This window comes from Ornithodoros turicata, chromosome 1 (genome assembly GCF_037126465.1).
Source record: "Ornithodoros turicata isolate Travis chromosome 1, ASM3712646v1, whole genome shotgun sequence".
NCBI lineage: Eukaryota > Metazoa > Arthropoda > Arachnida > Ixodida > Argasidae > Ornithodoros > Ornithodoros turicata.
The window spans coordinates 29583552-29610336 of NC_088201.1; the positions used below are offsets into that span (position 1 = coordinate 29583552).

Sequence of the window (26785 nt, forward strand, 5' to 3'; positions counted from 1 at the left end):
AGCCAGCTTAGACAGAGTGTCGTCTGCTAGGGAGCGGCCGTGTGTTGAAAAGGTCGCCACGAGCGGCGCTGACACAAAAGGTTTGCAGCGCCAACTGGCCCAGCGCAACAGGTCTATTAGAACAGAAGAGTGTCTGGAGGCAAATCCGTTTTTGGTCTTCACTTCGTCGTTCAAGTCGGCCTAAGACGCACAATCCCCACCTGCGATAGTCGTGACGTTGCACGCCTGAGCGTGACTGCGACAACCAGTTCCACTCAAAAAAGGAGTGGCTCAGTAACTGCGTATGGTAGAGAATTGTGAGCACTTGTGGAAACATTTTTCAACCCCGTTTCAAGAACGATTACTCAGCATAGGTCAGAATATATCAGAATCATATCCGTATAATGCAGACCCTTGCCCGAGACATGCTGCGGTTCAGCGTCCTTGTCGCAGGAGCCAGTCAGAGTTCTTCTTTGGCATTGCAGATTAGTGAATTAAAGTGACGGTCACATCCGTTCCAGTCGATTTCTAGACTGTAATTTTATTCCTCCTGGACCACTGACCACGGTATCGAAAATCCCACGCGAAACAGTGGCGTAGTTTGCCTGTTATTCGTCGGAATACATGACATTGAGCAGACGACGGATGTTGAGAGTATGCCGGAATTCCCTGTGGATGTGAATAAACATACCCCTCCCCCCCCTGCGGAAAAACAAGAAAATCTCACTCCCTATGAACTAATGAGGGCGCAACCTTGAGAAAAGGAATACCGTGGCCGTGTGGCCGTGCGGGCGGGGACGTCTGGACGGCGCAGTGTTGCCACACCTACAGATTTATCATACGATCTACCTACTTTTTGAAACATCTACAGATCTACAGAGATTTCTGAAAATCTCATGATTTTCTGCTCCATGAGTCACTCAACCCAGCGTTTCGCATTAGTGCACAAAACGACAACGATGAAAAACGTCAGCAGAGCGCGAGAATGGGTATTTACCGACTATTTTTTGGAATATTTTCCGCAGTTAATTTGATGAAAACGAAGTAAAGAAACAGCCTCTCAACGACCACCATAACTGGCCTCCCGCACACAAAACGCATGCTGTTGGGTCAAGCTGCTACGCCGCCGCCGTTGACAATGATTTGACAATGAAAAGATGGCTAGGAAGCAAGCGAGCTGGTGAAGATGATGCATGATGCACAGTGCCCCTAGAAGTCGGCCCAGGACGCACATTTCCCCAGGGCGTCAGTCGTGACGTTGCCCACATACGTGAGGCCGACAACGGCAAGCCCTTTCACCACCACCACCACCTGATGCATGATGTAAAACCCCGAGACAAGGGAACACGAAGGGACAGACACAAACACGAAGTCACTTCGTGTTTGTGTCTGTCCCTTCGTATTCCCTAGTCTCGGGGTTTTACATCATGAATGATTTGATCCGCCGATCACGAAACTGGCAGGGCTCGGCGGCGGAGAAGGAAGTCTCCAGCGACGGAACCATTGGCGAGCGAGGAAGTTTTCTTGAGTGTGTGTGTGCGCGTTACCAGTCTGCCTCACAGACTTGGATTGACTAGCTTTGAAGTGAATCCAGAACGTTTATAATTCACGATTCACGACATGCATGTACGCTTTCATTATGTACGTGGAAATAATATATTGAACATTATGCATGTGCGTGCTCTTCGTGCACAGCGCTTCGAATTTCTGTAATGAAATACGCTGACAGCTGAACAACTGCAAAGCACTCGTGACAATAACGTTATTTTAAGATAAGGAATAGGGAGTTTCATCGCCAGGGTCTATACTCGACCCCATTGCTGGTGGTGATGTGGTGAATATATGAGCCCCTTCAGAATAAGGATCGAGGTCATATTGCAGCGCACACAGAGAGACATCCGTAGAACATAATACGATAATGAAAAAAGTCAAACGAGAACCGTACAATACCAAACCACATAATAACGAACGAGAACCGCGGAACACCACACGAAAACCGAACAAACGAAAACAAACAAAAAATATAAAAACGGAAGTACCTTACAATAACAAACAGTGTGAAACTTTTCTGAGTAAAAATAATTAATTTTATAAGTTGATATTTACCAAATTCACCTTCATGCGTATGCATGCTATGAGAGCCTTCACCTTCACCTTCATGATCGGAACAGTGGAGAAGAAAAAGAAGGCAACCATTAAAAACTACAGGAACACGGCTGAAGCACGTTTGGAATACATCAGTACAGTGATTCCTAAGAAAGATGCGTGCTAATCAGCTCAATCAATAAATACTCCGAATCAAATCGCTTCCCATTGTTTCCTATGGGAGCAGCCGGCGCCAGTGGGCCCTCCAACATGGCGGCCGGTTGCCGCACCTCTCTCCCACGAGCCCCTCTCCTATGCGCGATCCAGGCTGATCCAGGTTTATATAGAGATCAGTGGTCGTGACTGACTTTGCCCACCTCTGTGAGGCCAACAACGGCGAGCCCCTTTACCGCCACCACCACCACCACCGTGGTCCAAATCCCGCTGCTGTCTGGCTTTTTCGACGACTCCCATATTTGAATTTTTTATGAGACACCACCACGCTCGTGATCTCGTGATGCCGCCATGCCGCCTCCGGCCACAGCGACGGCGACACTGCCATCGGCGCACACGCACAGAACTGGACGAAGTCACAGTGGTGATTGTTGAATGCGAACTTAACTAAATTGACGCGGCTAGGACGTGCAGGCATCCAGGTGCATGGGTGCCTGCGCTGTCCACCCGATACAAAGTTGTAACCAACAGTATAAAAAAAAAAAAAAGTATAGCGGATAGCCAAGAGGAAGAAGCCAAGCTGGCCAAGTGCCAAGTCAAGCCAGGATTGGCCAGGATTGTGGTGGTAGTTTATCCCGGTTTATCCCAGTAATCCTGTCCGGTCGGTGCAGACTGTATAGGCACAGAAAAGGCATTGTTTGTTTGTTGTTGTTTTTTTGCGCGTGAGTTGCATTTCTCATGAGGAAATGTATGCTGCATGTCATTTGTAACAGCTCAACCTGGCAATGATATCACCGTCGATTTGCAATGAATAGTGTTCGAAATCAACAACATAGCAGTGGGCACTTTTGAACTACAGCAAGAAAAGCTTGCATTGGCTGATTAAACCATGATGGAAAAGGATTTCGCACCTTTAAGCGCTGCCTGCGTGCGCGCTTTAAACGACAAGCTATATGAAAAACGGAAAACTGCTGCCATGGAAATTGAAAAGTAAGTCAGTGGGCGTTATCTTATGAATTTTCGTTGTGCTTTGCCAGAAAGTTTTATAACGCACCATTCTTGATACACTTTGCAAGCAACTTAATTGTCCGAAATTTATTTATAGATCGTGCATGCTGGGCTTACACTATTGCGTGTGGATAGGCCAGTTTGCTCCAGTAACTACAAATATTTAGGATTAACCTAGCTCATCAAGCTCTTAATGCAGTATGTCCCGTGATCGTCGATCTTTGCTTCTTGCCACAATATAAAATGACTCAATTGTCCTTTAACTGCATCTGTAGCTGTTGCTTTATAATTCTTTTAGAATGGTGAAAGACTGCATTGCCAAGAACCGTACTGCTGAAATTCAAAAGCTTTTGAAACTTTTGGGCCAGGACTTCACGTTGTCCCATAATCCTAACAGCCGTAAAGGAGGTTTAATTGGGTTAGCAGCAATGTCAATTGCTTTGGGGAAGGTACGTAGTCATTTTGCTTTTCATATTATGAATGTAACCTGCTGTTGATTAGCGCTATGATTATACACCCTGTGGCTGTCATATTGGTTGATACTGTGGTGGCATCATATGATGTGTGTCTGTTGATAGTGATCGTCACTGGCATTGCACCATCACTATACACACTACAGATACACTCAGTACTTGGAGGATCAAGGTTTCATCATTCAAACAAAGTCAGGCAGTCTGTGGTGCCTGTGATAAATTGTAAAACAAGTTTAAAAGTGGTTCTGTTAATAATAATGATAGTTGACTGAGTTTCAGAGTGCTTTTCATAGTTCAAAGCACATTTGCACCTTAATGACACAACACGTAAGAAATGTAAACATGCCTGTACTGTAAAAAGATGCTTTGAAGTTCTGACATCTACTGACAGAATCTTTTTCTTGTGAAAGTCTCGTTCAACTATGCAAGGCTCTAACTTCTGCACGGAGCAACGACTTTATTTTGACCTGAGTCTTTCTCTGTATCTTAATTCGTTCTTAATCATATTTTTCATAACAATGTCATTGGTACAGCTGACATGTGGGTTGAGTTTCAGGATAGATGGTCACAATTTTTCACAACCATGAAATGCTGCACCCCATGACTTGTATGTTTATGTTTTTCTTTGCTTTTGCAGGATGCTTCTTTGTATGTGGATGATCTTGTAAAGCCCGTTCTGGCATGCCTCAGTGATCCTGAAAGCCGAGTACGATATTACGCTTGTGAGGCATTATATAATGTCGTCAAGGTGGCAAGAGGCTCAGTGCTCCCAAACTTCAATGATATATTTGATTGTTTGAGCAAGGTAGATTTCAGTGTGCCAACTATCTTTGTGCTATTACCATTCAGGAAACACCATTACTAATTTGTAGAAAGCCATTACCATTTGCCTATCACAGGTACAATCTCAATCTTTTATCTATATCATTATGAAAGTATCCAATTAATGATAGTAGGAGGGTCCAAGTGTATGATGCAGTATGACACAAAAAAAACGGCGCAGAAACGGGATGTGAAGTCTGAAGTCTACTTCACGTCCCGTTTCTGCGCTGTTTTTTGTGTCAGTATGTACCAACTCGCCCACGCCGTTGCTTCGACTCACGATGCAGTATGCAGCTTACTGCTTGCACATACGTCAGTGTTTCACCGTTTTTTAAAGTTAAGGGCCATGTTGATGAATGCTCGTCATTGCTTTCATGTTTTTGCACCAGTTTCTGCTTTCACTGATCTCCTCACAGATGACATGACAATACAGGGGGTCTCAACTAACGTGCACCAAGATATATATGTAACTATAGAAGTAATTTTTAAAAATAGAAAAATCACTTTTTTCCAGTTTTAACCAAAGGCAATGTACTCTACACCTAAAGATCCACTTTAAAGGAGTACAGAGGGCCATCCCAAAAAATTTCAGATTAAGATGTCTGATGAAAGTGTGTGTGTCATTTTACCGAATAGCGCAAAAGGTTTTGATGCATGCTATTTGTTTCCCAGAAGAAAAAAAAAAAAACTCACATAAACATGGCCCTGCGCGTTCACCCTTAACTTGCCACTCCGGGTATAACGAGGAGGAGAAGGTGTGATGCCACGTCACCAATGACGTTAGAGGGGACAACACAAAACAGTTACAAAAACAAAACAAACCTGTAGAAACAACCTGTAAACAAAAGAACACTGATGGAAGTGTTATTGAATGCATATATCTTGACCTCTGTAGATTAATTCATTGGAAAAATGGCTGGAACTGTTATAATATTATTCTGTTGATGTTAAATGTTGTTAGCATTAATCACTACTGTTTTTAAAGCTGTCAAAAAATGTATATTGTCCTGTGAACTATTGTTAAAATCATTTTGACTGCTTGTAGAGGACCAGGTTCCTTGTCAGGGATCCTAATCCCTTTTGTACCTGGCGCTCATTTCCATTGGAAAATTTGTGGATACGCTGCGGGTTATACATGTGAAATTACGGTACTAAAAAAATCACTAGTGTCGACTAGTTTTTTTTTTTTCTGGAATATTTTTTGCTTGAGGTTTCGATCGGTAAAACAGAGGTTCTGAAAGTGTACAAAGTGAAATTTAAAAGTTAGGAATTTTATGTAATTAGTGAGTATATGCAAATGAGCCGCTCACTGCTCAGTTCTTGGCCGATGTCTCAGGGATGCTGACTGAAAAGAAAGCTATTCGTTAGCGCCACCCGTTTACGAATTATTCAGCCAGAGGACCTTTGTGAAACACCCGGTATAGTAAAAGGAGTCTGAGAGCCCATACGAACCTAATCGGCTTTACCTAATTAAATTAACTAGGCCCAATGACAAAAATACTGGCAAGTACGACACATGACACATGACTGCAAGCAACATTTAATTGGTTTTGTGCTCAGTCTAAGCCGTGGTGCGTGTTAGTTGGGACAGCCTGCATACGAGAATATTTTACTGCCAGTATTTATGCCATGGCATTATTAGGGCTGTGCATTACTGTACCTTAGAATTGACTTTGATATTGGCAGTTAACAACTGGAATACAAATAATGTGGAGTGTACTTCAAATAATAATGCATAGGCACATTCTTGGTAAAAAGCAAGCGAGCTGGTGATTAGAATTCCTATTACTGAAACCTCGAGATTAGGGTCTACGAAAGCAAACACACGGTCCGAACTGAATCCGTGCTGTGTAATTTTCATTATTTCATTTTAAAACACTAAACCACTCTGTGTCGCCATGGAGAAATAGCACGGCATACGATCGTACAAGGTTCAGGCTGCGTTCTTTGTTCCTCCACAGAGGCAACTTGCACCACTAGATTGGAAGCTATGTCAGGCACCAACATGGCATGAGAATGAAAATTGATGTAGACCTCTCCATATGTCATGCAGAACTACTATTTAGTTTTGAAAATTGTTTTACAAATATTGATGGGCTCTGTTCATTTATACGACTATAACCATTTCAATTGACAGAAAGAAATACAATATCTTCAGTGCTCTCGATATTTACCAGTATTAGTTGACCATGTTACTCTATTGATTAGTTTTCTGAAACCACATAACACCATTGTTTCAGCTTGCAGCTGATCCTGATCAAAATGTGAAGAATGGATGTGAATTACTTGACCGATTATTGAAGGTAACGTAATACCTGCATTTCCCGTACTTGTTTAATCCACTCCTCACGCTAGTCCACTAACACAGCGCATGCAATCTGATGTATGTTGGAAACAGAAAACATTCTTGCTGCTGACTGTACACCTTGTGAGAGAATGTGTCACTAATGGGCAATGACACATTAATTTGCAATGCATGGTTTACAACAAGCAGTGAATCAGAGACAAGACAGGAGGACACAGCTTGGGACAAAAACAGTACTGATGTAGCGTAAACGTTTATGAAATGTGTATCTAGAAAGACGTGTAACAGGTCATGCCTTTTGCATAAAAGCACTTTGATGTCCTCTTGTAGTAGGTGAACAAACTTTGCACTTCTTCACACTTCACACTTAAGAAGTAAATTGACAGCAGGTTTTGTAATCATGGCTTTACCAGTTGCATGGCCGGGTGGGTAAAAGCATCTTCTCGGTCGTGGTAGCCAAGGTCGTTCTGAATACTGGGAGGTGGTGGATTTGTATCCTACCACCGGCTGTGCCGTCTGAGGTTTCCCTGTGTTTTCCAGGAGACTTTCCAGACGAATGTTGGCCCAGTTCCCCCTAAAGTCGTCCCAGGATGCTTACTACCCCCTTCCTGCTGTCCAGAGAGCGTACATTGTTATGGCCATCTTTGTTAGCTTAAAGGGACTGTTGCATCCGTCCCGGTCAATTTCGAAACTATAGTGCCGTTATTGCATGTATGTCGCACTCCTAGTTGAGCAGAACAGCCATCCTGAATCCTTCCTTGCACACCCTTTCCCTTGCGTAATCTCGAACACACCAGCATTGTATGGTGACTGAATAGAAAAGCAGTAGGAAGTGGTTTTACACATTACGGCTAAGCATAAAGTAAACTCATTGCTTTTGCAAAGTAATTTGGCAACTCAAGTTCTGTTTCACTACTTTGTTATATTTTATTTTAATTACTTGTAGCAACGTTGAGGTACTTCTACAACTCTGCCCTCTTTATTCCATTACAATATTTGGTGCCCTGCAGGACATTGTCACTGAAAGTTCCTCTTTCGACCTGGCAGCATTCATGCTTCTGCTGCGGGAAAGAATATATGCCAGCAACCGCTTTGCAAGAACGTTCATTGTTTCATGGGTAAGAATCATGACATTTCCCCCTCTTCATTTTGATATCTTTCTCGTATCTTGTTTAGAACCTACCTGTCATCTGTCTTGCACTCCATGCATTGCACTATACTTAGAGCCTGAAAGGAAATATTCTTTTTCTAAATTTGGAGGGGAGGGGGGGAGTAAAAATTAGATAAATAAACATGTGCTCTAAATTCATGCAAATTTGGGTGGAAAAACTTTGAGTATGCTAAATTTGGGGAGAAATTGGGCTCAGTTGCTCTAACTAACTGTACTGGTTTGCTACAGACGGTGATGTAACTGCATTGGCTGCCAAACAGGTTAGTGTGCATTCCTACAGACGTCTTAGTGTGGGGAATTTGCCGGGTAAAAATCGGGTTTCACCCTAAAGAGGCAACCTTCAATTCAGGGTGCAAATTCGAGGAAGAATCGGGCTAAACCCCAAAACTTCAGGCCCTAACTATACTGTGTTTACCATTACCTAGATGTTTAGTTGTTCATAGGCACCATGGAAAAAAAAAGCCTAAAAAATCTTACTATCAGACAAAACCACGACCATGGTCGTGGTTTGGTCGAGATGGTTGTGGACAAAACTAAATGTATGACTAATGGATGGCCCAGGACTGTCTCTTTAACACAGTGTGACACTGTTTTTGTAGTCTTGTACATCATATGCATGTAGCCTGTAGTAATAGGATAATACATAAATGCTTGCAGCAACTCCTTCTGCAAGGGCATTACTCGGAATACAATATCTTCTGCATTGGTTCCGCAAAGCACACGTGTGACCAGTACTTTGTTGTGCCTCGGAGTGAGAGTGCAAGAAAATAGATGGGTCTGTTCTGGGCCCTCTGGCATTGCAACAGTTTTTTTCTGAGGAGAAAATTTGTTATGCCATACTTAGCAACTGTCATAGCGATAACGGTTATGATGCTGATGATGACAATGATGGTAATGGTGATAACAGTAGCAGTACTAAGAATGGTAATAATACATTGGGCAGTTTAAATTCTGCATGTTGTTTTGGATATCACAAACAAACTTACACCTCTTGTGCAACATTGCTGCAATGAAGTTTGGCTGTAACACTGGCAGCACACTTGTTCCATCCAGAAGTTTCCCATTTCTACAGGTTTCTGTGATGAATTCTGTGCCAGACATTGACATGCTGGTGTTCTTACCTGAGATCTTGGATGGGTTGTTCAAGATCCTTGAAGACCCTTCAGTGGAGTTGAAGAAAATGCAAGTTTTTAAAAATACTGTAGTAACTTAAATCGACTTATGTGGATGTCTTACGACAAACCACTGTTAAGTTCTGTCCCTATTGTACAACTGAAAATGTATTGGGGGAGCAAAGATCAACATATAATACATAGGGCCTTGTGTTTTAGGGTAAAACACTATAAAACCGGTTTTTACCCCCTGATTTGCATCATCGTCACTTCGGTTAACCCAAGAAACTCCAAAAACTAACTAGGCAAGGTGCCAATTCAGCCACCAATACTGGCACTCTGTTACCTTACACACGATTACTGGATTACCCTACACTGAATTACCCTGCATGCCGACGGATTCAGCACGGCTGTTCGTCGTCTCGTGTTCATGTAAAATGCTACAAGTGCTGTATTTTTATTGTCCACCCAAAAATCTGCTTTTCCATCCCGATTTTCGCAAAACATGGAACTGGAAAACACAGGGCCCTAATTACACATACTTGTGTCATTTCAAATACAGGTTGCATAAGACAGGACACTGCAGATTGTGTGTTTGATACCCATAAACTACATAGTAGACACATTGTTTACTTAGCATCAGTGATTTCCCCAGAAATTCACTGCTGGGGGGGGGGCAAGCTTTCAAGGGGGGGCTATACTTGGTGAACGTTGCACTTAAAGAATTTTTCTTAGACACGGAAAGAATCGTGGCACAATTGTGACATATCTGCACAGCTTTGCCGTTTTATTAGTACATGTTATTACGTTAGAACACAGTACATTAGAATATAGATTCATTATGAATGGCATTTCAACATTAATATGCATAATCGCACGACCGACAAAGAAAAAAGACTAGCACCTTGTCTCACGAAGCTCAATGAGCAACCAAAGGTGAAAACCTTACACAAAAAAATCAGAATACCTTGCTTGATTGAGTTGGGCGCAAATGGTTCTTGATGATCCACATTGAGTTTGCGTGCCCGCACACATTTTTGCTGGTACATGCGCGCAATGTATGCATTGAACAGTCACTTTCAAATGATTTTGGACAAATCCATGGTACGATCATCTGAATGACTGTGGTCCTACAGCATAAGTTTGACTGTGCAGGATGTAATTAGCAGCGCCGGACTCACTACCAGAATGTGTTGGTGGCCGAGTTGGGTGGGGTCACCTGAAAAATTTCAGGGGGGGGTGTTGCAAAAATGCAGGGAGGGTGTACAACCCCCTTGGGCGGGTGTAGGGAAATCTCTGCTTAGCATACAGCTTGACATATTGTATGTACCTTTTATTATTTAATTTCTACATTCCTATTAAAATTAGCTCTTAAATTACCTGTGCATAATTGCATTTATCTGTGTATGTGTCTTTCACATGTTTGGTAACATTTCTCTCTCCTTGTAGGTGTGAGACAACGTTAAGTGAATTTCTGCGAAATATCATTAAGGCGCCACAGAAGGTTGACTTTGCTGCTATGATTGTAATACTTATAAATCACTCACATTCTCCAGGTAAGATGCTGAGATACAGTTGAATTTTCAGTATGTAACAATTAACCATGTTTTGATTTTATATTTGTCAGAGGAAATGGTGCAATATACAGCCATTACCTGGATGAAGGAATTTGTGAATTTAGCAGGATGCAAGCTTCTGCCTCATGCATCTGGCATTTTGGAAGCTGTTCTACCAGCCTTGGCCTATGATGACTCCAGAAAAAGTAAGCCTGAAAAATGCAGACCCTTTCTCCAGGATATATCGATCTTTTTTTGTGGTACAGGTGCTGTGTATATGCAGTGCAGGGCCATCCAGTGAAATATTGTAGGTACCATTATCAGATAACTTTTACTGTGCCTTCTTAACTTACTTTTGCCTAGAGCCCCCCATTCAAATTTACATAAACAGCAAATGGAAGTGGTTGAGAGATAAGGGGAAATCGGAAAGGGATGGCAGTCAATACAAGCAATAACAACAAACACTCAAAACCATGGACCTGACAGAAGTAAAAAATTGTACATCATCATAAGCGTGTACCTGAAATGCAGTGTACCAAGGGTTGACATGAACTGTATTGAGATGTAAAACTGCTGTTGAACAAATAGGGGATGTGAGGCAAAAAATTCCTAATTGTCTCCTTCTTTCCCAACAGACATTCGAGAGACAGCAAAAGCAGTAAACCACAGTCTAATGCAGCTTGTCACGTTGGAAGATGACAATAATGTTGCCGAGGTGAAGGAGCACCCAGGGAAGAGAGAGGATGGAGTCACAGAGGGTCATCCAGCAGCAGATGTTTCTCAAGCAGCTGATGTTCTCGATAGAGAGCTAGATCTTACCCTGCTGGTCAACGTATTGTCAAGACAGCTGTTGCATGTTTCAATGCAGACACGAATTGCTGTGTTGCGGTGGTTTTTTCATCTGTATATCAAGATTCCTAACAAGGTGTGGGTATTAGAAATTGATTTCATAGCGCATACAAGCAAAGTCCGCTACAAAACCTTATTTTTTCAGATTTTTCGGCAAGTTGAAGAGATTTTTCCAGTCTTATTACAAACTCTCTCTGACCCTTCAGACGAGGTGCAACATTTGTTCTTGTTGCAGTTGATTACATTTCTTTATTGAAGCATTATCCTTACTGTAACTTTTAAGTGTATCTGTTATGTTCCTGAAGCAAGTTACTGTATTTTCAATGCAGGTCGTGCTTCTGGACCTAGAAGTATTAGCAGAAATTTCATCATCTACTGCTGGCTGTAAACAGCCAGCACCAGAGGGTGGTGTGAATGCTGGAGATAGCTCTACAAGTGGAATGAACAGCTATTTCACCAAGTTCATGTTTTCTCTTCTTGATATTTTTTCTTCGGACAGCCAACTTTTGGAAGACCGAGGCTCGTTTATCATAAGGTGTGTAGTTACTCTATTTTTGAAGCGTAGAGCACAAAGTGAGCACGTGTGCATCTGTAATGGGTTGTCTGCATCATTTCTGTTTCTTTTTTAGGCAACTGTGCATGCTACTCAGTGCTGAGGATATCTACCGTACCATGGCTAATATCCTGCTGACTAAGGAAGATTTGTGTTTTGCGAGTCACATGGTCCAAACTCTCAACACCATTTTGCTCACTTCCACAGAGCTCTTTGAATTAAGAAACCACCTCAAAGATCTCAAGACTGAGGTACACCTGCAGTTCTGTGTTAAATTGCATTCAGAGAACAATGGCGTAGAGCCTTGTTGCTGCATTAGATAAAGCTATCACTCACATACGTCTATGAACAATTCTTAAAGTTTTCATTCAGAAATATCATTTAATCAGCTCACATGGGCTTCAGGGGCCCTTGTTTTGCTGGCACTTGAACAAGAGAGATCACACGATAGATATCTGACGAGAGAATGTGCACGTTTATGGCACTGTAGAACTTGTTGTGCAGTTTTTTTCTTCTTTTGCTAGCTATAGAAATTGTGCAACCAGATTTGTTTGTTGGTGGCATTTTATTGCATATCTGCACACATGCGGGGTAACGAAAATTCCTTCAAGAGCATAACCTTTCTCAGAACCATTCCTTTTGATGGCTAATGTTCATTAGAATTCTTTGTCATGTTCCATCACAAATGCTGATGGTTTTCATGAATGCAGTAGCCCATACCATTGTTACTTAAAGGGGCACTACAGAGCACATCTTGAGAAGGAGAGAAGAGGGAAAGCATAAATTTTCCTTTCTTTTCCACAGTTTCCTTTGCACATCAATGATGATCGACACAAAGGAGGAATCCTGTTCCTTTTGTATTGCTGTCAAGGCAACAGCATCTTTGAATGTGTAGAGAGAATTTCTTGCACTTTAGTGCCCCTTTAACCTAGGTAGCTTTATTTTCTTTAGTTTACATTATGAAAAGTGTTTCAAACTGTGTTGTTTGTATTGATTGTTTGTTGTTTGTATTGCTAGCTTTATGTTGATGTTAGGTTTCAGTATTAACTAAATATTGATTGGAAATATTTGAGATATACAGAGTGCTTCAAGTCAATTGATCCAGGCTTTTTTTTAAAAAAGGTGCATTATTTAAGGGTGAAACCTGCAGGATTTGGTTAGCAGCTGTCTTACGCATGTCTGGATGTGATTTATTGTGCCTAGTTAATTAATTGGGACTATTTATGTACTTTTCTAAATGTCAATCTGAGAAAAAAATTGGAAAGTCGTAGAAAGTCTTCGGAAAGTCCCGGATTAGGTTGTTTGCAATGAAGTACCTCTTCTGTGGTTCTGTTGTCCATGTCCAAATAAAAACACATGCAATATTAAAAGATACTACGTGGCAATGTGAATCCGGGACTTCACTACGGCATGACACTAGCTCCTCAAGCATGCCGTGAATGAACGAGATCCACTGATAGCCTGGCTTTCATGACGGATTACATCGTAATCTTATAAATACGACAGCATAGGAAAACAACATTTATATACATGTTTCTATATCTTTTGTGCAGGAGAGCTGCTCTCTGTTCTGCTGCCTATATCGTTCCTGGTGCCACAACCCAGTCGCTACCATATCACTGTGTTTACTTACACAGAACTACCAGCATGCTTGCCACCTACTACACCTATTGTATCCTTTATGGATTTCTTTTCAGAAATTCTAAATATTCTTGCAGCGAGTGATGCAGATGATTTAAAATTCAATTACAAATGCAGCATAGCATGAATCCTATGACATCATTAGGAAATACATATCAACAGGCCTGCATATAATATAGTTTGCAGAGATTATGCTTGCTTGACTCATCCATCGCCCATATGACATAGAGTAGAGTAGTCCCTTGAATATAGCAAAGTGGGCTCAAGCACCATTATTCATGTGTACTGGAACCTTACAGAGTCCCACTACAGGCTTTCTTACTTGTTGCTCTGGTTTTTCTGTAAGATATTCCAGACAAATGCTGACTGCAGATTTGCAAGAGGTCAGCCCATGTATATACGTTTCACGAAAAATTAGCCAAAGTTAAAAAAAAAAATAGTTCATCGCACACCAAAAAGATGGACTGCATTGTGTTACCAGTGGTGTGAGGATACTCAAACATTTTTTTTTGTAATTAATTAATTATGTGAAATTAATTAGTCAGTTTTTTAATTATAAGGATTAGAGCCAAAATGTCAATGGGAAAGTTGTAGCGGGCGATAAAACGACACGAAACCCGTTGATTGCAACTTTGCATCTCTAACGGATCCTTTTTTTTTTTTTTTTCGGCTTCAAAGATTTTTGGGTTTGCAAAAAACAGACCCGGGAGCTGTGTTGCAGACACGCGAGGCATCAATGTCAGGCCAAAATGTCAGGCCAAAATGTCAGGCCAAAATGTCAGGCCAAAATGTCAGGCCAAAATGTCAGGCCAAAATGTCAGGCCAAAATGTCAGGCCAAAATGTCAGGCCAAAATGTCAGGCCAAAATGTCAGGCCAAAATGTCAGGCCAAAATGTCAGCCCAAAATGTCAGCCCAAAATGTCACTGAGAACTGTGACTCGTCTTCGTTCAATAACAGGACGCTCGAGAGCACTGTGATCCAGCAATCCGGCACTCCTTGTGCGTCTGCGACAGGTCCCGCGTCGATTTTTGCAAACCCGAAAGTTAGTCTTTGGAGCCAGGAAAAAAAGGATCCGTTAGAGTTACAAAGTTGCAATCAACAGGTTTCGTGTCGTCGTGTCGCCCGCTAGAACTTCACGATTGACATTTTGGCTCTAATCTTTATAACTAAAAAGCTGACTAATTAATTTCATTTAATTAATTACAGAACAAAACAAAATGTTTGAGTACCCTCACACCACTGGTAACACTATGCAGCCCATCTTTTTGGTGTGCGGTGAACCATTTTTAAAAATCTTTGGCTCAGTTTTCGTCAAACACCCTGTATAATAACCCCCGCTATGTCATGTTGCTTCCTGCTGTATTCTGTTCATCTATTTATATCTGTACACTGCATTACTTTTGTTGCTTCATGTACTAATGTGCTGTATACCGCCTTTCATAGTTCTACTGGCACACGTCTTCCACTTTTCCCAGGTCGAATTTTGCAAAATGGTGATGCCCGTTTCAGCTAGAAACTGAACAGCAAGGTGCCATACCCTTAGGAGCCAAAGGCACAACCCACCGATAGCACAGAAGTAGTAACACTTTTGTACACATTCCCACCATGATCACTTCATTCACCACTCACGTGGCATATCTACTGTCCGAGCCGCCCAGCATGGCATTGCTCTGATTTTATGAAAAAGGTGGAAGCTAAAGCTGCACAGATAACTTGTATATAACTTTGTATTTTTAGAGCTATGTCTGTAACCCATATGATTTATAATTCCATGCATGCTGACCATATGGGTTAATTGCTTGTCCTATATCCTATGATGCTGTAGTTGGAGTGCTGTGAGCAGCGTACCTTGGCAAAACTCGCTCATGAGCATGCTCAGTCTGACGAGTTGAGCATCAGTGAGCAAACTGAAAGCTGACCACAAAATGAGTGAGCAAAAGGAGAGCTGAGCAGGAGATGAGTGAGCGAAAATGAGAATATGAACATGCGGAAAATTCACTCATGAGCATGAGTGAGCAAACGAAAAGTGAGCATGAGCAAAACTCGCTCATGAGTTTGCTCATTCATACTCAGTGTGGTGAATGAGCTGAGCATGAGTGAGCTGAAATTATGCTCAAATTGGGTGGGGGGGGGGGGGTGAACTGAGCATGACTTGCCCCCATACTTGCTATTCCAGATAAGCCACTGCCTTACACTTTGCATCACAAAACTCATGATTTCATTTTTACTTCACTTAACATTACTACCCTCTCACCCTAACCTCATTTCACCCTCATGTAATACCCATCACATGACCTCAACTATCCTCATATCATGCTCTTCACGCTCTTGACAGCCTAAAGATAGCACTTGAGAATAGGAGGCAACTTCGTGCACGCGAGCGTAAGCACCCAGATAGCTCAGCCAGACACGGGAAGCCGAGCCGAGGATGAGTGAGCAAATGGGCTGAGTGAGCAAAGAGGGGGCTGACTGAAGGTGAGTGAACACGAGCGAGCAGACGAAGAGCTGAGCGGGGAATGAGTGAGCAAGCGGAGAGCTGAGCAGGGCGTGAGTGAGCGGCGGTCACGAGTGCCGACCTCTGGTGAGCAGTGTGCCTTGCACTCTGTATGGCACAGTCTTAAATTTAACACTTATGATTAGTGTGTTCCAGTTTGTGAGGAGTGAGATAACTATTCTAAGCTTATGCTATGAATGAGGTCTTGTGAATCGTTCTGTGATGCACACATCTGCATAACGTATGCCAATATCCTGACACCATATGCAAGGTCTGCACACTTGAAGTAAAACACATGTGGCTACAGCATATGTTGGCCCTTACATCAAAGCCAAGCGGTTCCTACATCGCATGCAAAGTTTCATTTCTTGAAAACGGTATTAACCAAAATACATGGGATTCTTAGAACCAAGGAGTCCTAAAAGTCTGGACGACATGGTATGCACAGAGCAAAAGCAGTAGCTGATAGCCTCAACTTTGTTATCCAGTGATTAAGTTCCTCAATTAAGATCAACAGTAGTGACTTGGAAGTGACGGTAGACTTTCTGACAGAGATAGACAAGTTGGTTCAGCTGATCGAGTCACCAATATTCACATGTGAGCCCCACTACTGTTTTTCATATTGTCTGTTGAAAACAAGCCTTAAGTGCATTGGAAGATTAACGTTTGTTGTGTGGCTTTGTGGAAAATGTATTGTTCCCCTTCCCTAACCTCCTATACATCTCCCTTTCTCTGTTCATTGTTTCCATGTATGCTTAAGTTAAGGTTATCTCTGTGAGGAGGGGCTATAAATGCCTCTTTCACCAAAATCCCATTAGTTTTCCACATTTTTTGCCCACAGGGGTACCATACTCCCCCGCATTAGCTGGCATGGCATATAATTGGAGGGAGTCCAGCTTTCAGATATCCAAAAGGTGGTCTTCAGCGGTATGCCGCAAAATTGGAGAACTAAAAAAAAAAAAATGCTGGTGTCTGCAGATGAAACTTTATTTTTAGGCGTACTTCATCGTAGGTACTAAATCCCCTTCGTCTTCTGGCTTTCTGTGTCCACGAGTCCCAGTGGATCATCTGTGTCCAAGCACAGTGTGGATCTTGTCACTGTCGCATGCAAGCGGCTGTCCTGGTGCCCACCGAGTCACAAAGGACTCTTTGATAAGATCTTGAGGAACCCACGCTTCTTGAACCCATAGTGCGACCACCGGGTATGAAGCGCTCAGTCATTTCCCTGTTCTTGTGAACTTACCTCACCACTGTGGAGCGAATCGAGCCATAGTTGGTTCATTGTCGCTGTAAAGGGTCTGTTCCACGCCATGTCTGCCTGAGCTTCTCTTTTCAGTCGTCTTGCACGTGACTTGCTTCACTCCTTTGACGTCCAGTGTCCGGCTTTGTGGCATGTCGAACCAAAGAGGTGTCTTGTCTACATTTCCTATGCAGGATGCTGGTGCTCCATCAACAGCAGAGTTATGGAAGGTGAAGAAGTTGCGACACAACAAATGGGCATTCTCCGGTACTTTCTGCCCGACACTTGTCACTGCCCTGCTCACAATACCGTGCCTCTTCAAGAAACGTTCCAGCCACCCATTCGATGCTTGGAAATTCTTTGATTCAGCATCATCATTTGCTAGTTGCTGAGCATGTATCTTGATCGTGCTTGAATGAAGAAACAGGGAAGCCATTTTTGCGCTGGAGCGATATACAGGCTGACAGTTTCTCCTCCATATCGACGCGTTTCTTTTGCCTCTCTTCGTTGGATGGCAGGTTCCTTTCCTTGTGAATGGAAATGTCACTGACTACAGTGCAAGCCTTTAACTGCTCCTGACATTTTGCCCAGTTTTGCACACACTGACATGGAGTAGCAAATGCCCTTGCAGTAGCACAAATGTTACCTACGGCTTCTTCCAGTACTTTCAAGGTGTTGAGCTTGAAGGCGATTCAGTAACTTCAGGTGCGAGAGCATCCATGCTGTCCTCCGTGTGGCCTGTCTTTATCTATCACAGATGTTCCTGGTAGATAGGGTAGCCTGTCACAAGGTTTCTCTGTTTGGTCCATCTCCCTAGCTTCATGTGGTGGCACTGAACTCTAAAGCAGGGCATGTAACAGGGTGATGTATCCCCAAACCCTTTTCTGTGGCCTCTGACCTAGATGTGCCAACAAGATACTGGTAGGTATTTGTCACAGGCAGGTATTCCTTGGCATAATCCTCTATGGAAGAAACCCTTTGCTGTGCTTTGTACTTTGCCACGAAAGGAAGTTTACCCCACATTTTACGGCATGCTGCGAAATGCGAGTTTTTGCTGCGTGCTGGTCTACCTCGCTTATATGTGGCATGCTGGGTGACGCGGGAGAACACAGTATATTTACTCAACCCAAAGTGCAGATTATTTTGAGGAGTTTCATTGTTATAACCATACACAGAATAACTTTAACATATGCACAAATAAATTGATGGAAAAGTACTAAGAAGTAGAACGAAAGTTAAATAAGGGAATCCCTGGAGTGTGCTGTTGATGCTACTCCGGATGAAAATGCTATTGTGATATGTAGCTGTGAGGTTTCAGTTGATCTGGAGGGATCATGTACAAAGATTACACCCAAGGCATTCTCCAAAGAGCAGCTGTGTGTTTAGATGAATAGGGTCTCAAATGGCAAACTTATGTGTCTTCATCAGTCGTGGCAACACAGTACAAACAACTCGTTGCTAGACTGGGAAAAACACAGCGCGAAAACGACAACCACGGGAGGAACATAAGACACACACGGACGCTTACTCGAACTAAACTTTACTGCACTGAAGGGTGCGCAGCTACAGGAAAGAACAGACTCTCAGCAGCTCTTTCCTGTTTCTTTCCTGTAGCTGCGCACCCTTCAGTGCAGTAAAGTTTGGTTGGAGTAAGCGCCCGTGTGTGTCTTATGTTCCTCCCGTGGTTGTCGTTTTCGCGCTGTGTTTTTTTTCGGTCTAGCAATGAATAGACAAGTTCAGAAAAATCCCAGAGTGCTTAGCGTAGCTTTGAACTGTGGGAGTTCACTAATACGAAAGAAACGGGTGGCTTCCAAACTGTTCCGATTTCTCCCCTACTTGTCCATCGTCCACGACATGTCAAGGTCAGCGAAAGCGAAATGTGAAGGATTATTCTTTGTTCCCCCGCTTAGCAAGCGCCCAGGATGCAATGCGTGCGAAAAGAGCACTGGGATTTTCTGAACTCTTGTATTACCAACTAGCCCAACAAAGCATTTTGCTGGACAAACAACTCATCCATATCTAAATTAAAATGTGCGCAACCATTCTTACATACCTTTGTAGCGTGTTGCCTTGGCCACAATCCTCCCTGCCGTATCATCTACAAAAGTGCAGAAAAGATATACATCAGATAATAATAATATGCACAAGATATAACATAAGGATATCGCTCTTTCTGATTGCCATGTATCTATGTATCAGCACATACCTAGGAAGTTATTTCTTGGAAACTGAGCCTTCGTATCAATTGTACCCAAATTTTGCAGACTTGAGGCTGCAGCTACTCGACACTCCACATAATTCTCACTTGGTGAAGAGCTTGTATGGCTTGCTGATGTTGCTGCCTCAAAGTGAAGCATTTCACACTCTTCGAACCCGTTTGGCTTGTGTACCCAACGTGCAACTATCACCATTACAAGAACAAAAGTAAGCGTACAAGGCACATACTGCGTGAGACCTGGTTATAACGGTTTATGTAAGAGGAAAGGTGAGTTAAGCTTTACGTGGGGAGCTAAAGGAGCATTATTTGTAATTTATTCACTCTGAAATGCGTCCTTTTATACCTAACAACATAGAAATACAGCATACTGCAAGAAATACTGCAGAAATGCTTGTTGTCACGTGTTGCTACTCAGTACTGCATTGGTTCACTATCTGTTCTAGATGCATGAATTGTTGTTGCATGCCTTTATGTCATATAGCAGCATTTAACCGTCATTTAAATTAAGACCAGCTCGCATGGTGTGGTGGTTAGGATGATCGCCTTCCACGCCAACACGGAGGTGACACGGGTTCAGATTTCTGCACCGGCTATGCTGTCTGAGGCTTTCCAGGCAAATGTCGTCACACTACCCCTTGAAGTCTGCTCAGGACGAATACTAACCCCCCCCCCCCCTCCCCCCATCCCTACTCCTCCCTGCTGTCCTCTCTCCATCTGTCCACGTCTGTATGCTGCTCATAGCCATTGTTACTTCACGGTGCTAACATGGAATTAAAATTTTAAAAAATTAAAAATGAATTAAACAACTTTCTATTACAGCGAATATTACAATGGAATGTTTGATATCTCAACAATAGGGGGAGTTTTTTTTTTTTATGCAACACAGGCACGTTTACACGGCACATTGTATGTACTCATAACAACAGGAATAACACTGTTCAGCTGTATTAGAAGTAGCTAGGTTATAAGAAATAATCACACTTAGCACATGTTCAGAGGGAAAAGAAATTGTGAGGTTTGCCCAGTGCACCCTAAAGCCAGATGATAATTTAAAATTAAGCTTTTTTGTGCCATAACTTCCCCTATAGGTCTTTATCCACATGTTTTGGCACTGAGCGAGCAGTAGCACCTGAGCACTTGAAATCCATCATAACACGGAGAAGATACTATGGTAGTAGAACTAGTAATACCTCTGTACTATAGTTTTTTTGCAGCACCTGTCTATATCAAATGCCATCCTTTCAGTGTGCGACACATTGTGCTTGTCATGATGATGTGCCACAGTTCCAGGCATACAAGAAACTCTTACTCCAGATTAGCAAATAACAAAAGGGGGGCTGCACCTGGACTTAAAGAAGTGAAATTTTCATACATTTTTATTTGCTCTCTGCATATGTATTCTTTTTCTTCTGCATTGAACATTTGTGGGGGCATCTGTCCTGTTCGCTCACTGGCGTAGCCTGAGGGGGTTCTGGGGGTTCAAACCCCCTCCAAAACGGTCCCTTTGGTAGTGCATTTGAGAGAGGGAAATGAGGGGAAATTCTCTCCCATGTAAAGTCCCCATAGAAGCCCTCTCAAAATACTTTTCTGGCTACGCCGCTGTGTTCGTTGATATGTTTGTTGCACGACTGATGCCATATTACTGCAATTTGGAAGTCTTTGTGCTATGTTGTTAACAAGGTATGCTGAACAACTGGAATATGGTTGTTTGTGCAAGAGTGCAGGTACCATATGTGAAGTCGTCTCCATCTGGCTATACTATTACGGATGCGGTAGCTGGTATTTTGTAGACATACTAACTTTTCTCAAATGGAGCACAAAGAATATGACACTGACAGTGCTAACCACACAACTTGCTAAACACAAGTTTATTGGGAAACAAGAAATGTTGTAACTAGTTAAGCCGCCTACATTATCACACAATATTCAGCTCAAATTCCTTGCAGTGTGGTAGTTCTCTCTATGTGTGGTGTTACTCTCTCAAATAGTTTCTCTCTTCCGAGTGTGCTAATGCTTCTTGTGTGCGCATGTAATCTTGTTACAATGCATGTACACCATGGAGCTGAGACTACCTAACTTTAGGGAGGCAGTGATAACTTTCGAGACTTGCCTCTATGTATACGTAGATCGCATGTCTGGTGACCCTATATGCTGGTCCACTTCCTGAACATGTCAGATTGTCATATTCATGATACCCAGTGGGAAGCCTGCACTTCGATTTAAAGTAAGACCATACACTCAGAAGAATTTCACACAGTTTTTTTTTTTTTTTTTTTTTTTTTTGCACTGTCTGACAAACCCCTCTTTTCACTACTTTGGAAAGGCCACAGTGGAATAAGCAACTCTAGGTTTGTGCTTCCAAGTTATGGTGCTTGGTGTTAACAAAGTGGAGATCATGAAACTGATGTCTCTCCTGGGGGGAGCTCAAACATACGAGCGAGACCTTCAGAAAAATGTCTAATAGTTTGTTCACACTGACAGATTCAAAATATGGCAGTCATCGAAAAACCCAGACAGTGGCCGGACTTGAAACACACATCTCTCGATTACCGGTCGTGTATCTACTAAACCTAAGGACTTCACCCACTTCTGCGGGCTGTGCCAGAGAAGGACTGGGGTAGTTCAGAATACTTTACATGAAATCCATGCATGTGTAAGTGGCAAAGCAGCCAACCAAAACAGACAAGTTAATTTTCTCTCAACCTTCCTGTCTCCCCAATGAATAATTTTAGTAGAGTATTTAATTTACGTACAAGTCTGAATAGTAGGAGCTTAAAACCAAACACTGCCTCTCACGTGCCTTGCAAATTCCCATATATCACATCTTAAATCAGTTCTACTCAAAACAGGAAAATGTTTTCTTTGTGGAAATGATTACTTTATAGTATGTTCTGTATGATGGTTACTCTCAGTGGTGTAGCACAAGTTTCATGAGGCAAGGTGATCATGCCACCTGAATAGGTGGCAAAATGTCTATGTTTTTGTCTGCTGCTGCTGTTGTTGTCTATGTTTTTAATTGTTTTTAAGCTTTTGTGTTAAGCCAGAGTAAACGAAAGTTTGCTTCGATACTTCTCCCGGCTTTTGGAGTATATCCTCGACCATCCAAACTAGCTGAATACTACTGCCTAAATGACAACTTCTCTTAGGAAACTCGATAGTTGCTTGACACCTTTGAAAACAGGGCAGCACAACAATTTTATTCCTAGTCACACAGAAAAAGGTACAAACACCTGATGCTCACTCCAGTATTTTTTGTGTGCTTTGATGATTACATATGTGAAGGCACAAAAAAGCCACTCAGTGTGTTGGTGTGTGACATTGGCCCTTTAGTTAAGAGCATGAGCATGTTTTTTGTTGAATGGTGCACATAGCTGGGATGTCACTGGTACTAACTGATATAGTCGAGCCCGCTTATTACGATCTTCAATATAACGATGATTCCGATATTACGATCAAAGTGTTTGTTCTCGTCAGCTCATCCATTGGAGTACACGTAAACAAGACATCGATACAACGATCGTCGTGAAAGCGTTTGCTCGCGTGTAGCGATCAGAATTCTCCCGGCTGCCAGCAAAACGTGTGAAAATCGAGAAGCAGGATTCAATTTTTTCATTGAAAACAAATTAAGGTGGCATTTTCATGAGCCTAGCCTCAATTAGCAATAAAGTGAACGCGGTGCGTCTATCGTTTATCCGCGCATCACTGACAGGGAGGAGATGCGCGCGTTGCAAGGCGCGCGGACGCGACTTCGAAGGGGCTCGCGATAAATGACTCTAACGAGAAATAGAGGTCGTCGTTGTTCCCTCTCCACAACGTTCTCTCACCCGCTGTGTTCTACGATAGCGTCTGCGGTTCCGGCGTTCCGGGCCACGTTTTGACGAAGAAAGGCACATGGCTCGACGAAGTTGCACGTGCTCGACGGATTTTGTACCGGTGCAAAACCTCGTTGCGCGTTCTAATCGTTCTGATGGACAATACCACCCAGATAGGGTGGACCTCGATATTCCTGGTTGCGAAATCCCCGGTCTGGAAATTCCCGTTCTCGAATCAAGGAGAATGCTCTATTGCTTCGTAACGTGGTATTTCACCACCCAAGTTCACGGGTTTTTGATGTCTGCCAAGTCGTTTTAGCGAACGAAAGCCAAATTTTAGCGGCCGTGAGGCTTAGCAGGGCAGACACGACGGAACGCCACGTTGGTTAGTTTATTATTAGGTTGGTTCAAGTTCGGTGTTTGCATTTCGATGTCTAGGTTAGTCTAAGTTCGCTGTTGGCAGTTTCCCCGCGCGCGACTGTGCATTTTATAGTCAAATAACGTTTATTTCCAGTAGTTTATTTTGCAACGGGGATTTCGATCACTTTATTTCGAAGTACACATGTAGCCTAGATCGTGCTGAAGAATGGGAGGTGGTGGGTTGAATCCTGCCGCCGGCTGTGCTGTTTGAGGTTTTCTCTGGGTTTTCCGAAGACTTTCCGGACGAATGTCGGCACAGTTCCCCCTTAAGTCGACCCAGGACGCATATACGCCGCCCCCCCACTGTCCCCCACTCCTTCTTGCTGTCGTGTCTCCATCTGTCCACATCTGCACGCCGCTAATAGCCACAGTTGCTTCGCGGCACTAACACAGAATTTAAAAAATGATGACTACGGTACTGAATGACGAGCACTGGACGAAGTCGTCGATCTCAAAAAGTGCAGAGCCTCACGTGTAATCGGCGGTTATATTGTCCTTAGAAAAGCTTTTCACACAAAGCTTCTCTCAATTTAGAGCTAGATAAAATGCTTTTGTGCTCTCAACCAACGTGCATGTTCAGCAGCGTTCTACTTCGTTGACGTGATCCCGACCGGCGATTTCGCGAAAGCTAGTATATAACGATGACTCTGATATAACGATCGGATTTCGTGTCCCCGTCAATATCGTTATAAACTGGCTCGAATGTATCAGTAAAGCTGTGCTCGTTTTAACCAGGACCCGCTTGCGCAAACGTTGTTCCTCACTAGCTTTTTGGCAATGCTTTACGGACAGAGTTAAGGACTGTAGCGCGTGCAAGAAAGCACTGCCAAAGCCATAGGCGCCGACTGCGGGGGGGTGCCAGGCCCCCTCCGGGAAGTCTACCCAGCTGACTCTCAAGATGAAAGTTTCGAGGGATATCCTAAGAATCGCGTTTTTCATGCGAGTAATCATGAAAATCCTGTAAAAATTTGCCTCGCCACTGAGGAATTTCCTCAACGTTTGTGCAAGCGGGCCCAGATCTCACTGTACGAGTGTTTTCTGACACTCTTGGACAGGTGGCCGCATCCTCTTGGTTCGTCCTACGTAGCACTCTGTGTTTGATGTCTTCCGTCTGCTGCGCATTATTACTATTTTATTTATTTACGTCAAGGACCCTTCGGGCATTACATGACGGAGGGGTAAAAATTTACTTTTCATACAACACGATAAGAACGAAATACGAGACAATTATGTGTGCTCTATGCTGCTTCTCTCCCAATTTGCAGGATATTGCCATCTGATGATGCAAAAAGTCGCTACTGCACAGCCAAGATAAACTTTATTGAGCTTCAAGAACACTTTCAGCAAGTTCAAGACCGTCACAAAAAGGCCAAGCCTACAGTTCGACTAAGCGAAGGAGTGTATGCAGGTTCATACAACAGCTGAATAAGACTGGTGCATGTGATGAACTGTGATTTGCTTTGACAAGGAATAAAACTAGATCCTTTTCTACAATAGCCAATGGCATAACTCTACATTCCTGAGTCACTCTACATAATTTTTCCCATAACTAGACCAAGCCACAACCATGTCCTTATTGGTTTGTTTTGATAGCCTTCCGAGCTTAGCATTTTTGCTGTCCGTCCTTGCTGCACTGTACAGCATGCTAATATTTTATAATGAGTCGTTCGCCATACCTTACTCTAGTACAAGTACTCTAAGTTAGCGTTTTAGGTGTGGTGGGTATTTCATTCTCAAATGAATCATATCTGATGCACCTCCTGATGACGTATCCCCTGCATTAATTTTTGCACTAATATTTTTGGCTTAGTTGAGACGTACCTTATTCACACCATTTACTTCGTTTTTTATTTTTTTTACACACACTGTTATCACAATGATAATTGGAGATGGGCAATTATTGAATTGGCATTGAATTTGGTGCCATTGGGGTAAAATTTTGATTATTGCTGTTGATCTAGTTTGCCTGATATTACAGTGCTTATTTTAGGGGATGTATCTGGATCCCGATGAATTTTCCTGTGTTCTTTCTGTAGTGTATTTGTCTTCATTGGATTTTTTTGCTTCCTGCACTTTCGGATCCAGCGGTTTATCCAGAATCCCAAGCACGGAGGGTTGTTAGAAAAAATTCGGGGGGGGGGGGGGTCATTATTGTAGTTAAGTCATTGCAGCTTAACATATCATTACCGACATGTGTCCAAAGCTGAAATCGCGAGGGCACCCCTTGTAGGGGGTACACAGCTGAAAAAGTTAGGGGGGTGTCACTGAACATTTGAATGGGGGGGTCTGGATAAATCTGTTTGGATCTCCTTGCGTTGAAGATTCGTTGCTTTTCGACTTTGCTCGTGTCACCCTTCCTCTGTGACGTTCATATTGTTTGGATCAAGAAGGCTTGGCTACATTGGTGTGTATTTTATGAGTTAGACACTTTACTTTTACACGGAACTGTCGGCACCGGGCAGAGCACTAAACTCCCACGAGTTAGTTTGCTTCAGCAAGCGCATCAAACGTAATTCCTATTATCACTTTGTTCCTCACATGACATGCAACAAAGCAGTTTGTATAGTTTTAATGGTTTTAACGTGCTCAGAATTCTTCCTTTTTCTTCTAGCTCTTTTCGTGGCTATAGTGCCTTTTCACCACTCCGCTGGCTCTGCTGTACGCTCTACCTCCATAACCTCCCGGTCCGATTCCTTCTTTCACTCTAGTATTTTTCGTCGCTCTCAGGTCACGTGACGATACAGGGTACGTGATCACTCGACAAAAAAAAACAAAAAAAAAAAAACGCATCCATCAGCTAATAATGCCTGGTTTGGACAACGAGGTTCGATCAATTGTTTTATGTGTAATCCTACCCTCGTCATTCTAGCAA

The 26785-nt window shown here is 42.8% G+C and overlaps 1 protein-coding gene across 1 annotated transcript; it reads left to right on the plus strand.

Annotated features, from left to right (window-relative positions):
- Window positions 1-2371: 2371 nt before the first annotated feature.
- On the plus strand, window positions 2372-25409 carry LOC135377821 (protein VAC14 homolog). The gene is made up of 16 exons (XM_064610514.1): window positions 2372-3228; window positions 3545-3695; window positions 4357-4524; window positions 6782-6844; window positions 7857-7964; window positions 9090-9199; window positions 10579-10685; window positions 10757-10891; window positions 11321-11610; window positions 11680-11745; window positions 11864-12069; window positions 12164-12338; window positions 13641-13759; window positions 16741-16820; window positions 19728-19887; window positions 25179-25409. Exons 1-16 carry the CDS (start codon window positions 3128-3130, stop codon window positions 25336-25338), a joined length of 2199 nt encoding a protein of 732 aa, XP_064466584.1. The 5' UTR covers window positions 2372-3127; the 3' UTR covers window positions 25339-25409.
- Window positions 25410-26785: the final 1376 nt, after the last annotated feature.

What these genes read in the sequence shown, in the direction of transcription:
- LOC135377821 (XM_064610514.1), top strand. Translation starts at nt 3,128, where the DNA reads ATGATGGAAAAGGATTTCGCACCTTTAAGCGCTGCCTGCGTGCGCGCT. An exon ending in TATTTGATTGTTTGAGCAAG is followed by an intron (nt 4,525 to 6,781) that starts GTAGATTTCAGT and finishes CCATTGTTTCAG; the next exon opens with CTTGCAGCTGATCCTGATCA. An exon ending in TCACCATTACAAGAACAAAA is followed by an intron (nt 19,888 to 25,178) that starts GTAAGCGTACAA and finishes CCCAATTTGCAG; the next exon opens with GATATTGCCATCTGATGATG.